General features: G+C 36.8%; 1 protein-coding gene across 1 annotated transcript in view; it reads right to left on the reverse strand.

Annotated features, from left to right (window-relative positions):
• The window catches only part of MARCHF6 (membrane associated ring-CH-type finger 6), a 69,271-nt gene that overhangs the window by 31,683 nt on the left and 22,092 nt on the right, over positions 1 to 15,496 (reverse strand). Inside the window, exons 5-10 of the mRNA XM_028524385.1 lie at positions 12,374 to 12,446; positions 7,790 to 7,958; positions 6,115 to 6,304; positions 4,435 to 4,496; positions 3,540 to 3,572; positions 1,333 to 1,384 (exon numbers count right to left, since the gene is read on the reverse strand). Of these exons, the coding sequence (XP_028380186.1) occupies positions 1,333 to 1,384; positions 3,540 to 3,572; positions 4,435 to 4,496; positions 6,115 to 6,304; positions 7,790 to 7,958; positions 12,374 to 12,446 (579 nt within the window). The remainder of the gene's footprint in view (positions 1 to 1,332; positions 1,385 to 3,539; positions 3,573 to 4,434; positions 4,497 to 6,114; positions 6,305 to 7,789; positions 7,959 to 12,373; positions 12,447 to 15,496) is intronic.

Below are 15,496 nucleotides of genomic sequence, written 5' to 3' on the forward strand. Positions count from 1 at the left end.
TTATATAAATACGGGTTCTTATTTCTATAAATTCAGTTTTAAAGGTGACTTGTTCCTCCAAACATTAATTTAGCATTAACCTTTTCTTACAAGAACAAAGACAATTCTATTGGTCATTTTTTTCTCAAATAAAATTTGGTCAAAATCAAAACAGTTTCACACTCTATATATCAATTATTTTACATATGAAAAATAAACACAAAATAATCTACAGATACATTTTTATCCTCACATGCAAGGGGACACAATAAAGAATGGGCTTCTTGTTAATTTGCATCATCTTTTTTGCAAGATATTTTGTTTCAACAAGTTACCTATAATTTTATTTTACTCTTTACTAATAATATTCAGAAATTAATTTTTGTCTCATCCTCAATCTACATATTCAGTGTCTTTGTGACCACATGGCTTCCATTCTGTTGAAAACCACTGACGTGGTTCCCAACATAGAACAAATAACTTGGAATTCAGTGGAAGAGCCTTTGGGAAATCTACCCCTCCCTCCTCAGTAAATCTGAGGAGTAACTCACAGGCATTAGAGGAAGGAATTTCTCAAAGACCATCTCTGTGGAGAGATCTGTAGTCAGAGGTCCCTCCTAGGAGATACAATTCATAGCACAGCCCAATAGTAACCTGATTTTATCAGACTCCACCTTCTCTCCTTTGAGAAACACAGGAATTGAATTCTAAAGTCTTGGTTTACTTGATTCAGTTTACCTTTCCCAAAGCAGAAAACTTGTCAACTGCATTTCCTCAACGCTGTCTTCTTCCTTTTTCTAATTGCTCCAATACACACGGGGGACTAATGTGCGTTGTTACAGAACCCTCACAGCTGTAATGGTGAAAGTATCTGGAAGGGACTTTACATTTACTAGAATTAGCTCTAAGGGAAATTCACACTTGGGAAAGGGTTACTGTCTTCCCTCAAGCCTACATCCATCTCTGGTAACAGCTCCCAAGCTAGGACCTCTGGAAAGGCCTCAATCAGGATTTTGATACACGGCACCAAGATCTTCTGCCATAGATAAGGGCCACATATAATCAGCACAAAATTAATTTCAGAAATGGAATATTGTATATTCTCAAGTCAGTCAAATCGGCTTCTACAAAGAGATAAAAATGCCCAACAGAAACAGAGATGGTAAGTAACTACAGCTTACTAAAGTCAATGTTGCTTAGGAAAGAAGGTATTTGTACAGGATTCCTACACAGGGTACTATCTAGAACTACCCCATATATTCCTGTTTAAAAACGAAACAAAAATCTATACAAGAAGGCTCCTAGAAACTAAATGACCATAATACAATAAACAAAAGGATAAACACCACTTACCAAAAACAAGAATGAACAGTGTATTTAAAGACACCACCCAGAAGACATGTTCCTAAGGAAAAGAACAATAAAACACATTCAATTCCTATTTGATATATGTTTAGACTACTCTGCTTCTTCAATTAGAAAACTGAAATTTTCACTCTATAATTGAGGCTTAATTCCAAAAATTATGTGCAACTTTAAATGTTTCATTTAATAGCTCATAGAAATAAACCTAATACAATTCAAAGTTCATAATGTTACATGTAGGAAAAAATGAAAGAAATTAATCCATAAACATTTCCTCTTCAGAAATCAATAATCCACCACAAACTACATAGATTCTCATAAATAAATGCCAGACTGCATTAAGTCAAATGACAATGAAAAATTCCACAGAAGAAAAATTTGAAAACCACAACAAATTCCCAACAACATATTAATGTAAAAATGCACAGTGCTTCTTTCAGTGTCTACTCTGTTCTCATGACTTCTGCAAGGTCACTTTTTCTTCTCTGGTCCCTTTTCTCCCTATGGTACCCTGGCTTTCTTTGCTCATGCTTCAGAATCCTCATTCTCACTGGACCATTGATCCACTTCCACAGTTGAGTATTTTCACCTCCATGATGACTGCTCTCATCTATTCCTCCAGCTATGTCACATGTACTTTAGTCACATTCTGTGCTGACACTATAAAATCCAAGCCTATTTGTCTAGGCGCACCACCTCCTGCCCCATCAAGTTAATGATTCTTCCATAGGGGCTAACATTGTAAGATTTTCTTTTTAGAAAAATTATTCTGATCAAGTCCCCACTCTGGTACAAACCCAAGTGGCAAGAAGGGTGGGCTATCCAAGAGATGACTGTTATATTCTTACCACGCCAGCTCAAGTCACTTGATTATTTTCAGTTTTTCTGCCTTAAGAACTCCCAAACTGTTCTTATCCCCTAACATCTTTCATGCCTCAACCTCTACATTACCTCGTCTAGTTCCTGCTGACAAACTCCACCAAGAAACACCTAACCAAGCCCTCTTCTGTACCACTGTGTCCTATGTGCACCTTCTGTCACTGAGTCTTTAACACACAGTACCTCTAAATTTCCTTGTTCACATGTTCATTTCTCTCTACTAAACTATAAGGCATCTTTGAGGACAACGTCCTATTTCATTAATCTCTGAATCTCCCAGTGTCTACCACAATAGCTGGCACACAGCAGACACTAAAAATATTTTTCCATGAATGAAGACATCCTATAAATCATGTTTTCCAAAAATTAGAATGGGCTTGAGTCAACACCACTGCCTCAATGACTTCTGTCACTCACCTATGAGGGATTGACAAGGTAAGAGATATAAATGAGTATGTAGCCAAAAAATACCTTCTATACTGACTGTTCAAACTTTGCATAGGAGCTCATTAACATCACATTCTCACTAATCTATGAATTACCACCAGGTACCTTCCTCAGTGTAACTACTAACCCTCAACTTCCCATTCTGGCTCCCATCTGGAGCCAGCCTGAGGAAGAAGCCAACTCTGTGGACAGCAGAGGAGACAGACTTATTTGGGTCTTTGGTGACACTGTTGGGCCTCTAGATCAAGCCCTCCTGAAGCCCATCCTTCTTCGGGACTTATGTTATGGTTTTGGTCACTGAGGGTTCTCCTACCTAGAGCCAAAGTCATCTTGATACCCAAAGCCATTCAAAATCCCAAAAGGCAAGTGATTTTACATTACAGAATCTTTAAAAAGTATCTCCTTTAAAGAAGAGGTTTATTAAAGAATTGTTCCTCACCTTGAGCTATACTCTTTACTAACAACATAAAGATGGGCAGGATTCAGCAAAAGGTGAAAACCTATGATAAGCTGGGGGCTCTCCTTGTGAACATCGCAAAACTACTCCATTTTCACCAGTGCAGGCATTTAAACATCACAAGGCAAAACTTGAAAGACCAAGTTCTTAACTACTACTCATTCTGTATTTCATTTTCTTTTCTAAAAGTCAAATATTCAATGATTCCCTTTAAATAGTATTACTTTTAAGCTTTGCCAATACTTTCAGTGCATATAACAAACAAACTTACTTCAACATATTCAGTAGTCAAAAATCAAAGGGCATTTTGATCTTTAATATAAAAAGCCAACAGTAAATTTGAAAACATTTGATCACTAACACAAATGATTCAGTCACAATTTTATTATCAAAAAATATTAGCTTTACTTACTAGAAAAACTAGTGATCCATCAAGTCCTAGCATCTAAAATGAATAATAACATGCATTAATTCAAGATAAAACAGGATTTTTTTCTATTTATCAAAACGGCTCATTTTCCTTTCAATATCTTTCAATGTAATCCTTACCCACTAGCCTATCATTTTCAGAGAGTAAAAAACTCCTGTACATGGGAGTTTTATACAGGGTCCAGTAAAAGTACGGCCTAGTTGAGTGTGGTTGGTAGGGCAATAATATGGGTATAATTTATAGTTTTAATTTGAACATTTCACCTAAAATGTCACATGGTCCACTTGAGTGTGACATTGTTTTGTCACAGAATTACATGCTTATGATTTTGTGATAAAAAGGGAACTTCATTTGTGCCAGACCCTGTATTTTGGGTCTCCTTTTAATTCAAATCATGGTTCTCAAGTCAAAAAATTCCATCTGGGGTTTCACTCTTACATTAGTTATGAAGCCAGTCAAAATTTCATGCTACAGCTCTATATTGTCAACTGAAGCATCAGAATGAGACTTAAAATTGTTACTTCATTTTTTGAAAGCCAACAACTTCAGGTTTAACATTCCCTAAGTATAGCAAAGTTTATTTTAAACACCAGAAGATAGAAAAACAGTTATCAGTAGATCTATATCATGTTTCTAGTAATTTCAATACAAAGCATCACTTAATTTTCTCTAGAAATTAAAAGTTCTATTAAAATTGTCATCAAATGCAACTTCAAAATTGGCATATAAATCTAAATATGCCCAACTTTAAAATAAACTTTAGAATTATGGGAGTAGGGGGGAGAAAAATGTACTTGAACAATGATTAAAATTTTTAAAAAAAGGAAAAAAAAAAGAATTAAAACACTGATGCTTGATAGAAAAAAGTCTTACTCACTCTTTCCCATGTAAGCTCTTCTGCAGCTCGGTCCCACTCTAAAGCATTCCAGTTCATGTCGTCTAGAAATAAAATTGTAGTTTAAAGATTACTGACAGAACTTGATCTATAATAAAATGCACCCTTTAATTCAGTTTGTAAGCTGTTGTTGAGAAGCTACACCACATTAAAAAAATTTTTTCATATGAGTATTTGCTTGTTAGGCAATAAATAAGAATACATATACATAAATACAACATATAAAATAAGGTAATTCTAGTACATGGTAAGCACTAGAATGGAAACAAATAAGAGTTACATGAAAGAGAGGAATTCAACAGCTCTGAATCAGGAATGACTCCAGAAAATGTAAGAATAGAAGCCAGGAGACTAGAATTCTCTGGGCAAGGAGAAGGCAGAGATATATATAAAGGTCAGACAAGGATTAGATCATGTGAAAAGAATGTGGAGCCAAGATTTTACTTTGTTCTTTAGTATCTTGGAAAACCACTGAATATTTTTAAAGACAGGAGAGCAATCTGAATCTATGTGCAGCAAGAATGAAAGAAGGAAGACCAGTCAGGAGCTAATGCATTAGACTGAGACAGAAATGGTAAGATAGGACTAGGGTAGCAGTAGGCTGCACTCTCGGTCTTTGAACCAATACTGGCCTCTCCCTGGCAAAGGCCCCGTTACACAACACACTTCTCATCCTTCAGGTCGCTATTCAAATAAGAGTTACTCTGAGCTACTGGGACATCTTATCTATATACGTCTCTCCCCAGTAGCATCCTCAGAGCAATCTGCACAATGTTTATCACAACGTGTAATGATAAACTTGCTCACTTGGATATTCATCACTAGACCAGAAACTCCATGAAGGCAGCCCCTGGTGTTTGAGTGCCTGGCATACAGGAACACTCAGATATTGGCAATACCGAGCGGGCCGAGAGACAATGCAGTATTTTACAGGAAAACTTGGGGTAGGAATAGAAAAAAGGAGGTACTGAGCTACTAACAGCTGACTGAGGGAGGGGCCTAGTCTCAGATCTCCTTTTACATTGTAGAGTTACACTGCTAGAAAAGGAGAAATTGGTTTCTTTGGATGGCATATAACCTATAGTGTACACTTCAAAAGTTCTTCTTTGATATTAAAAGTACTGAATAGAATGGTAAAAGAATAAGATGAATCTGTTGTCAAATTCCTTCTTAAAAAAACTAGGAACTATACCAACTTACAAATAATTTCTTCCTATCCATTCTACACAAGTCCTGCCGAAGATTTTTTTTAGAGATTTTATTTATTTATTTTTAGAGAGATGGGAAGGGAAGGAAAAAGAAAGGAAGAAACACATCGATGTGTGGTTGCCTCCCATACCCTTCCAACTGGGGACCCGGCCTGCAACCCAGGCATGTGCCCTGACTGGGAATCAAACCAGTGACCCTTTGGTTCACAGGTCCACGCTCAATCCACTGAGCTACACCAGGCGAAGCTGAAGATTTTAAAACACAAAATGAGCCCTGCTTCATAGAAAAAAAAATGTATATCCATACACACATTTGCCAAAATAAAGTAAAAACAGGTTAAAACACAATTTTAAACCCACTGATTTTTGAAAACTCCAATCCTTCTCCCCATGACAGTTTGAGAATGGACTCATGGTGGAGAAGGAGGGGTAAGAACAAGCCAGCAGCCATTACCCTGGGCCCCATTGTTGGCTTCCGCTGCATCTTCCCCGCCTGCCTCATCTTCCTCTTCATTCTCCTCCTCCTCCTCTTCTGCCTGATCATCCTGGGCATCTGGGTTTTCCCCCACCACCACATTCTCAGCTGGTGGGTTGGCAGGCTGGTCAGGGGCAACATTTTCAGCACCATTTCCTCCTGCTGGAGCCTAAAATGACAGAAGAACCCAGACATTTAGCTAACTAGTCTCAGTTTTGCTTTATTTCCAAATCAAGCTCTCCCTTATAAAAAAATTCAAACTAGCAAACAAACACAAACTTAAACTTCCAAAAAAAAACCCCACCTCTCAATGTCATTTTTTCTAAATGTATCTTATTTTGGATCAACTTGATATATAAGGACATAAACTCACTTCACAGTGTATATATCCATTCAGTATAATTTAGGGACTACCATTTCATAAAGCATTACAAATAATGGGTTAACAATCTGACTACTCTGAATATATCATTCCATACACAATACTTGTTTAGAAGATAACTCCTATATTTAATGACCACCTCAAGGATAAAAACATATTTATTTATGGATCTATTTGTTTATACACAAAGAGATATAAAACTTCATTCTCAGTTAAAAGTTAAACACTTGAGAAAGCATAGCTCTGTAAGTAAACCTGTCCATACAGACTTTATCAGTTCCCATATGCATCTCCCTCTGGCTCTTCCTGAGTGCAACTACCTACCAAACAAAAACATAGTTGTAGTTAATTAAGACGCTCAACTCCCATTAAACTAATGGAGATTTAAAAAGACCAACATTAAATGCTTCAAAATATGAGGTACAGTAATGCAAGTATTAGCAGTAGATAAGAACAGTATCCTTTATAGTCCCATTTTTTATATGTATGATTTTCAAAGGAGAAGCTGTACTCTTACCTAATTCTATAGAGAAAACAATATGGCAGAATTTGATGAAATCAATCTGCACACTGACAAAAGCAGGTCATTTCATGAAAAACTAAGTTGTTAATTTTCATTCTGAGTATCTTACAGTCAATTTTTTCATAACAAAATTTTATGAAGTACAGATTGTTTTCATATGTAAGTAGCTAATTTTTTGACATTTTCAACCCCATCATTTCTCAGCAAGCAAAATACTAAAAATAACTTATGTTCTCCTTCTCTTCTTAATGCCTCTAAGCAAATGCTTTAGTATCTAAGCATATCATCTCTCACAAAGAAAAAGTAAAACTGAACACCATTGTTACAGTGTCCCAATGTTTCTACTTTTGGTAATGTTCCAGCTGGGAACAGCAAAGACAAGGCATTTTACATACAAAGAAACTGATGAACAAAGAGGGTAAGTTGCCTCCTTAGTGTTACATAGCATGTCAGAAGCATGTGGAAAAAGTTTGTCTTAACTTCCAGGCCAGCATTAAGCAGTTAAACCAGGCAAAGGCCACAAAAGAGTACTTCAGTATACCTCTGGTATGCTCCCAATCTTGCTAGAAAATTAAGAGTCCAAATCACAGCAGCTTTTTTCCCCCCACATTTCCCCTTCACCTTCTCACAAACCCTTTCACTATTCTGCTCTGCAATGAGGACCATAGGAGTCAAGGATTTGGGTCATATAAGGTGATAATTCTCAAATCTTGCCCTAATAAGATGAACTCAAGGATGAGGGGAGTTACCTCATTTTGGTGGTGTCCAGCAGCATTGAAGGGCGGAGCAGCATGTTCCAACCAAATCGGTGCTCCCCCGTGGACAATCTGCTCTCGCAACCACACCAAGCTGATGAATGCGCACAATGTGCACGTCACCACAAAACAACCCTGCAAACAATCTGCCAATAAATTGTCCCTAGTAAAAAATAAAAAAATTACATGAAATTACTGGAAAGAACACCTAAGAAAACCAAAGAAACCAAAGCAACATTTCATTTTAAACTAAAATCTCAGAAAAACAGCCAGAAAACTTGTAATTTTCTGGGTGAAATCAGTTTCTCAAAAAAATTTTATTTTTGAGGATGATGAAAATCTATCTTATAAGCTGGCCAAATTTACTTATTTATATATATTTTTAGTATAGGTGTTTATACTACAGCAGGCAAGGAATAATATCAGAACCAAACAGACATGAGCTATCCATTGACTGATGGAACATGGCTTAGAAACAAGAAGGTGGCAAGCAAAAACCCCAAAGCACCCAAAACTAGACAAAGTCCAAGAGTGTATGTAATTTACTAAAGATTAATTTCTGCTCAACCCTACGAATTTCCTCGTCCTTATTTTATACACAAAATTTAACAAATGTGGTTAGCTGACACCTGAGCCTACACAAATGAAGAAATTCAGCAAACCAGAAAGGTGGGAAAGCACCCCCAGAAAGGCCTAATGACAACATAAGGAAAGGAGGTTAAAACTATTCAGTATGCACATGTATGACAAAGAAGTCTGTAACATACTTAGAAATGTCACTTAGAAAGCAGATTCAATTTTGATCTAACTGCCAAGTATAGCAAAAGTATACAGGATCCAGTAGAAGTAATACATGCTTGAGTGTGGTTGGTAGGGTAATAATACTGGTGTAACAATTTATAGTTTTAATTTGAACATTTCACCTTAAGTGTCATATGGTGTGCCTGAGTGTGATATTATGTCACAGAATTACATGCTTATGATTTTCTAATAAAAGATTTTATAATAAAAACAGGGGCTTTATTTGTGCCAGACCTTGTATTATAACAGTTCAACCAATTCAGATATACAAAGTTTGGTTCCCTTATAATCATACATGAAAGTATATGGAGTATTATGATACTGAAGAGCTCTTTTTTCTTTTCCTCTCTGAAGGAGCTTATCCTTCCCTAGACTATGCCTGATTTCAGAATAATTCAAGAATAACTCAAGAATCTTGGCAGTCAGCCCTGGCTGGCATAGCTCAGTGGATTGAGCACGGGCTGGGAACCAAAGTGTCCCAGGTTCGATTCCCAGCCAGGGTACATTTCTGGGTTGCAGGCCATGACCCCCAACAACCTCACATTGATGTGTGTGTCTCTCTCTCTCTCTCTCTCTCTCTCTCTCTCTCTCCCCCTCCCTCCCTTCCCTCCCTAAAAATAAATACATAAAATCTTAAAAAAAAAAAAAAGAATCTTGGTAGTCTTTGGAAATCCACTGTCATAAAGGAATGACTTTTTGCCTCCATGGAAAACCTAAGGAAGGGTCAATTTGGGACACCTTGGAGTAGCAGCTCCAAACTTAACTGATATGGCCATTATTATCTGAAATCTTAAGAGCAATCAAAAGAAGAATCTTAATACTCCCTTTCTGAAGAAACCTCCAAACCATTAAAACTTTGATAATCTGGACTAAATTACCCCTTTCTTTACTCCTTCCCTGTCCTCAGCAATAAGAATAACAACTGCTGTTGATTTTAAATGACAAACTTTGTAGAGTCCTTTTCTGTCACAACTGGAGTCTGGGCTGGTTTTGTGAATTGCCTAGACAAAAGGTTATGTTGCCCATGTTCGAGAGCCTAGAAGAGAACTTGCTAACTTCCACTCTCACCCTTTTAGAGTGCTGCCCTGACACATGACATAAAAAAGCGCCCCTAGCCTTCTGGAATGAGAGACTACATGAAGGAGAACCAAGGCACCGCAGCTAGGGCCATCTTAGTTGTCCAACCCTAGTGAAACACATGAGTAGCTAAGGCAAACCCAACTCATTAGATGAACTGATCAACTGAGCCCAGCCCAATTTGCTGACCACCAGAATCATGAGCAAATAAAATGTCTATGGTTTTAAGCCACTAAGTTTTAGGGATGGTATATCTTGAAGAAAGTTAACCAATATGCTGTGCTCTGAGATGACCTGAAGAACTGGGCTACAGAATATGTAGCAGCTGCTATGTTACTTAAAAATTTTTTAAAATAATAATTTAAAAAAATTTTTAAAGAAATTTAAAGTAAAATTTCAAAAGTAAAATACTACTACAGAGAAAATGAAACAATTACTCAGGAAAAAAAAGTGGCTCAATCCTTCAAATTGTAAAAGGCAGCATGTGATTATAAAACCAAACCATGTTTACAATTTCTTTCAACTAATCTCACCATGCCTCTAGCATTCCTCCCATGGGAATGAGTAGTCTCATAAAGGCAATTCAGGAGGCCCACTAACCAACCAGATCAAAGAGAAAAGGGGCATCTGCCAACATAAGTGAGCTTCCGTGGTAATTTTGCTATACATTAACCTAACGCCCAAAATTTGCATACAGTGTTTACATGTACACATATACCCCTGCTTTATTAAGCAACACAAATGGAAACTCAAGTCACCATTTCTAGACAACTGAGATACTGACTTGCTACTACACTATATTCTCAAAACTACAATATTTGGATTTTTAACCCTGAACAAAATGGAACAAGACTGCCCTCTTTGAAATGGTTTATAGATGTTAAAATACAACTTCCACATGTTTGATTCCCAGTCAGGGTACATGCCTGGGTTACAGGCCATGGCCCCCAGCAACCGCACATTGATATTTCTCTCTCTCTCTTTCTCCGTCCCTTCCCTCTCTAAAAATAAATAGAATCTTAAAGAAAAAGATACAACTTCCATAACTCTCAGCAGTCACCCTTGCTTTTTTCTAACCACCCTTGCTACTTCTGATATGCATCTTTGTTTTATATACAACTCCTAGATGAAAGCCAGAGATGAATTATGTCATATACACAAAGATTCAATGAATAACAGCTGAGCCATTTAAGACTGATTTTTCTGGCTTCTAGACTAAGACTGTGTATGGCTGAGATAAAAAATATAATGTCTAGAAATAGGAATGTTGTCCAATTTGTTTCTATTGCATCACTTCACAGAAGGTCTATACTTTTATACAAAGGGTTATTTTCTTACACCATTTCTAACCTTTAAAGTGTGCCAAATTACCGATTCTTTTTGTCATAGCCAATTAGTGCCCTAATTTCAAGGCCCCCGTCCACTTCTAAATATTACTTAATTAAAGCTGTTCTTCAATAATGAAAACAAAAAAATTCTAATATAAATAAGGTTGAAGTTCAGAACCTTTTATGTTGTCTGCTCCCTACACTGTCATAGAAACAAACGTAACGCCACTCACCCATTCTATCCAAAAAGAGATACAAGCAGCCAGTAAATGCGTTGCAGATACAGGTAATGTTTCTAATAAGTATTTTCCACCATGATCAAAATAACACAGACACAAAAGACTAAAAAGATCTATTCGTCAACTTCTGTCCTGTGAGAAATGTAACAGACTCTCCTGTCTCTTTTGTTGCCATGTGGCTAACTTACTTTGATGGTGCTATACTCTGAATGCTTCTGATCCACAAAAGAGTCTATCACTGCTCTTTGCCTTTACTGATACAGGGATCAGAACACTAAGGGCAACTGGGCACAAAAGATTTAGCAAATTTGGTATAATCTTCTGCAGGCTTAATAATCTAATGACCTTGATACAGTCAATCATTTACAGCATTTCTAATTCCAACATCCATAATAAATAAAACACAACCTTGGCTGGTGTGGCTCAGTGGAATAAGTGCCAGCCTGAGAACCAATGGGTTGCTGGTTCAATTCCCAGTCAGGGCACATGCCTATGTTGCAGGCCAAGTCCCCAGTATGGGGCAGCACACAAGGGGCAGCACATGAGAGGCAACCACACAATGATGTTTCTCTCCTCCTTCTCCCTCCCTTCCTCTCTCTAAAAATAAATTCTTAAAAAAGTTTTTAAAAAACTAGATTGTTTAAAAATAAATAAACACAAATATCTTTCCCAAGAAATGCAATTACAATGCTTAACTTCAAATTGAGATACAGAAAAAAACGAGTGAACAAATTTTTAGAGTTCATCCTCAAATAATCATAAGGAACATTTAAAAAATAAATTTGAATTCAAATGTCTATACTGTTAAAAATACATTTAAATTAGCTTACCATGTGAATATAGTAGTATATATCCCACATTGCATGACAGCCTATTTAACAAGCTGTCTCACTATTACAAAACAGTCCTTTAAGACAGGTATGTTTTAAAACAAACAGCATGTGTGTGTATGTGTGTGCGTGTGAGAGAAGGAGGTGTTTCTACTGTACCTATAACTATTAAAATAAGATATAAAAATTATTATTTGACCTCAGAACAGAATAACTTTTCAATTATAACAAATACACAGAAGAAAAACAAGCACCATCTACATATATAATGTAGCCTTCCACCATCACAAGGTTCATACTTACGTGGACAGCATATCCAGAGGCAGTGTCAGTAGCGAGCTCACGGAGCCAGTAAACAAGCACTTGTAGATACGGCCTACCAAAAAAGAGCATAATAGCACACAGTCACAACTCCTGTCATGAATCACACAGTTAGCTGCTTATAGGGAACCTATCTACATGGCAGTGGTGAATAGAGCCCAGCCCCTGATTCAGAAAAATGACGGGGAGTGAGTCAAGGAGTGAGTCAGCACACAGGAACCAGGCCCACAGATGGGTTTTCCCATGGGGAATCAGGTCTGCATTGTACCTAAGCTGCTTTAAGGCTTGCTTTTTGCTAAAACTCCCTCACCCTGAATCGAGGCAGCAAATGTTTACTCCATATCTTTAAAGTAACTTCCTAAAGTCTGTGCTAACCTCCCAAGTATGGAGTGTTAACTAGTTTAACCACTTTTTCCCTTGCATCTGCAACATCCCTTTCTTTGAAGTATTAGCAACATTCTTTCCTTTGTTATTTGTAAAAGGTCATCACCTAAAGCGAACCTGTGCATAGTAAATGAGGACCATCCTAGACATAATGTGCCCAGAAAAGCAATAAAAGCTTGTCCGGGCAGAGGCAGGGGCCCTCTCTCACTCAGAGAGTGGCCATGCTGTCCCTTTTCTCCAGAGGCTTCTACAGTTCATGTGAATTTGTTTGTTGCAGCCACAACACACAGGCCCTGCTGGCTGGAGTCTGCATCAGTTGCTCATCTGAACAGAGGTGAAGTAACACCGTTAATGCCACTGAAATAAACATTTAGTCTTTGCAAGGCTAAGTCTCAAAAAACTAAACTTTTTAAAAATAGTCAAGCATAAAAATACTAACAGTGGAGAGTAAGTTACACAAATATGTTTAAAGTTTAGATTTTAGATTCCCTTGCTTGTTTTTATTGAAAGCTTAAATTACTGAAAAGACAAAAAAATCTAAAGTACAGATACCTCCAAAAACAATATAGAGAATTTTTTTAACCTAGAATTCTAAAATTCCTTGAGTCTGGCTCATGAAATTAAAGGGTTTCAGTTTTGGAAGTACAGATTTTTTATTAAGAGGACTTCTCAACAGAGTATATGCTCCAATGCCATGAACAGCAAACTAACAACTATTTTTTAAAACCACAGACACAAGGGTCCTCAAAAAGAGAAAATCTTAAACCTGACTATGAAGGGAAAAGAAAAGGTACAGGTGAATGCACAACCATCATCCCCTTACCCTCTCAGTCAGAAAAGGCAGGAATAGTTTTGGAAGTGGGGGCAAAGAGGAAACAGTTGAAATTTTCTGTAAAACCAGAATTCGTATATTAGTTTAAACTTTCCCTATAGCCTTGCATCAGAAATTTTCAGTAATTTCAATGGCACTTTTCAAAAGCCAAGTCAAAATTTTCTGTAACGTATTATTTACATGTGTATGTAAGTATTCTAAGCAAGTACACCTGTAACAAAGTAAAACTGATGACAAACTACATGTCTGCAGATAGGAAAATGAATTCATAAATGATAGGCTTCCTTATTACAGAATTCTATGCATTCATTAAAAAATAAGGTAGCTCAACATGTACCTACATGGAAAGACAGCCAGGATACATTGCTAACTTAAAGAAAAAATATTACAGAATACGTACTTGTGTCACATAATTTAGATTTTGATTGTGTATATATAAACAAGTCACAACAGAAATCAAGCTTCTTAACTGTGTTTACTCTAATCCTCTTAAATCCTAACTTAATTTTTGATTACTTGATCTACTGATTTCAGAGAGGTGTTTAGTCTTCCACTATGACTGTGGATGTTTTACATGTATAGATACATACACACATATATATTTATATGTAAATATGTGTGTATATATCTATACACATATATACATGTATATATACAAATATATAAATATAATTATGCTATTTATATGTAAATACAATTAATTGTGTTATTACAGTTTTCCCAATTTTTCCCCCTTTATCCCCTTTTACCCAGCATACCATACTCCCTCTGGCAATCCAATCCCGAGTTCATGTCCATGGGTCATGCATGTAAGTTCTTTGGCTACTCCATTTCCTATAGTGTTCTTAACATTCCCCCCCTGCCTATTCTGTTACAACCAATTTGTGCTTCTTAATCCCTGCACCTTTGCCCCCATTCACTCCCTCTCCATTCCCAACTGGTAACCATCCAAATGACCTCCATATCTATGACTCTGTTTCTGTTCTGCTTGTTTGCTTAGTTTGTTTTTTAGATTCAATTGTTGATAGTTGTGAATTTATTGCCATTTTAATGCCTGTATTTTTAATCATTTTTCTTAAATTAAGTCCCTTTAACATTTCATATAATAATGACTTGGTGATGATGAACCCCTTTCGTTTTACCTTGTCTGGGAAGCAACTGATCTGCCCTTCCATTCTAAATGATAGCTTTGATGGATAGAGTAATCCAGGTTGTAGGTACTTGCTTTTCATCCCTTTGAATACTTCTTGCCAGTCCCTTCTAGCCTGCAAAGTTTCTCTTGAAAAATCAGCTGACAGTCTTACGGGAACTCCTTTGTAGGTAACTCTCTGCTTTTCTCTTGCTGCTGTTAATATTCTCTCGTTATCTTTAACCTTTGGCATTTTTAATTATGATGTGTCATGGTGTGGTCCAATTTGCATCCACTTTATTTGGGACTCTCTGTGCTTCCTGGACTTGTATATCTATTTCTTTCACCAAAAATTAGGGAATTTTTCTTTCATTATTTTTTCAAAGAAGTTTTCAATTTCTTGCTCCTTCTATTCCTCCTTCTAGCACGCCTATGATGTGAATGTTGGTATGTCTGAAGTTGCCCCAGAGGCTCCTTACCCTATCCTTGTTTTTTTTGGATTCTTTTTTCTTCTTTTTGTTCTGATTGTTTTTTTCTGATCTGATTCTCAGCTTCATTCACTCCATTATTGAGTCCCTGTAAATTTTTCTTTATTTCGCTTAGTGTCATCTTCCTTTCTGATTGGATCATTTTTATGCTGTTGAAGTACCCCCACTGAGTTCCTTGGGCATCCTAATAACCAGTGTTTTAAACTCTGCATCTGACAGACTGCCCATCTTCACTTGTTTAGTTTTTTTTCTGGAGTTTTGATTTGTTCTTT

Source organism: Phyllostomus discolor, chromosome 3, assembly GCF_004126475.2.
Source record: "Phyllostomus discolor isolate MPI-MPIP mPhyDis1 chromosome 3, mPhyDis1.pri.v3, whole genome shotgun sequence".
In the NCBI taxonomy this organism is placed as follows: domain Eukaryota; kingdom Metazoa; phylum Chordata; class Mammalia; order Chiroptera; family Phyllostomidae; genus Phyllostomus; species Phyllostomus discolor.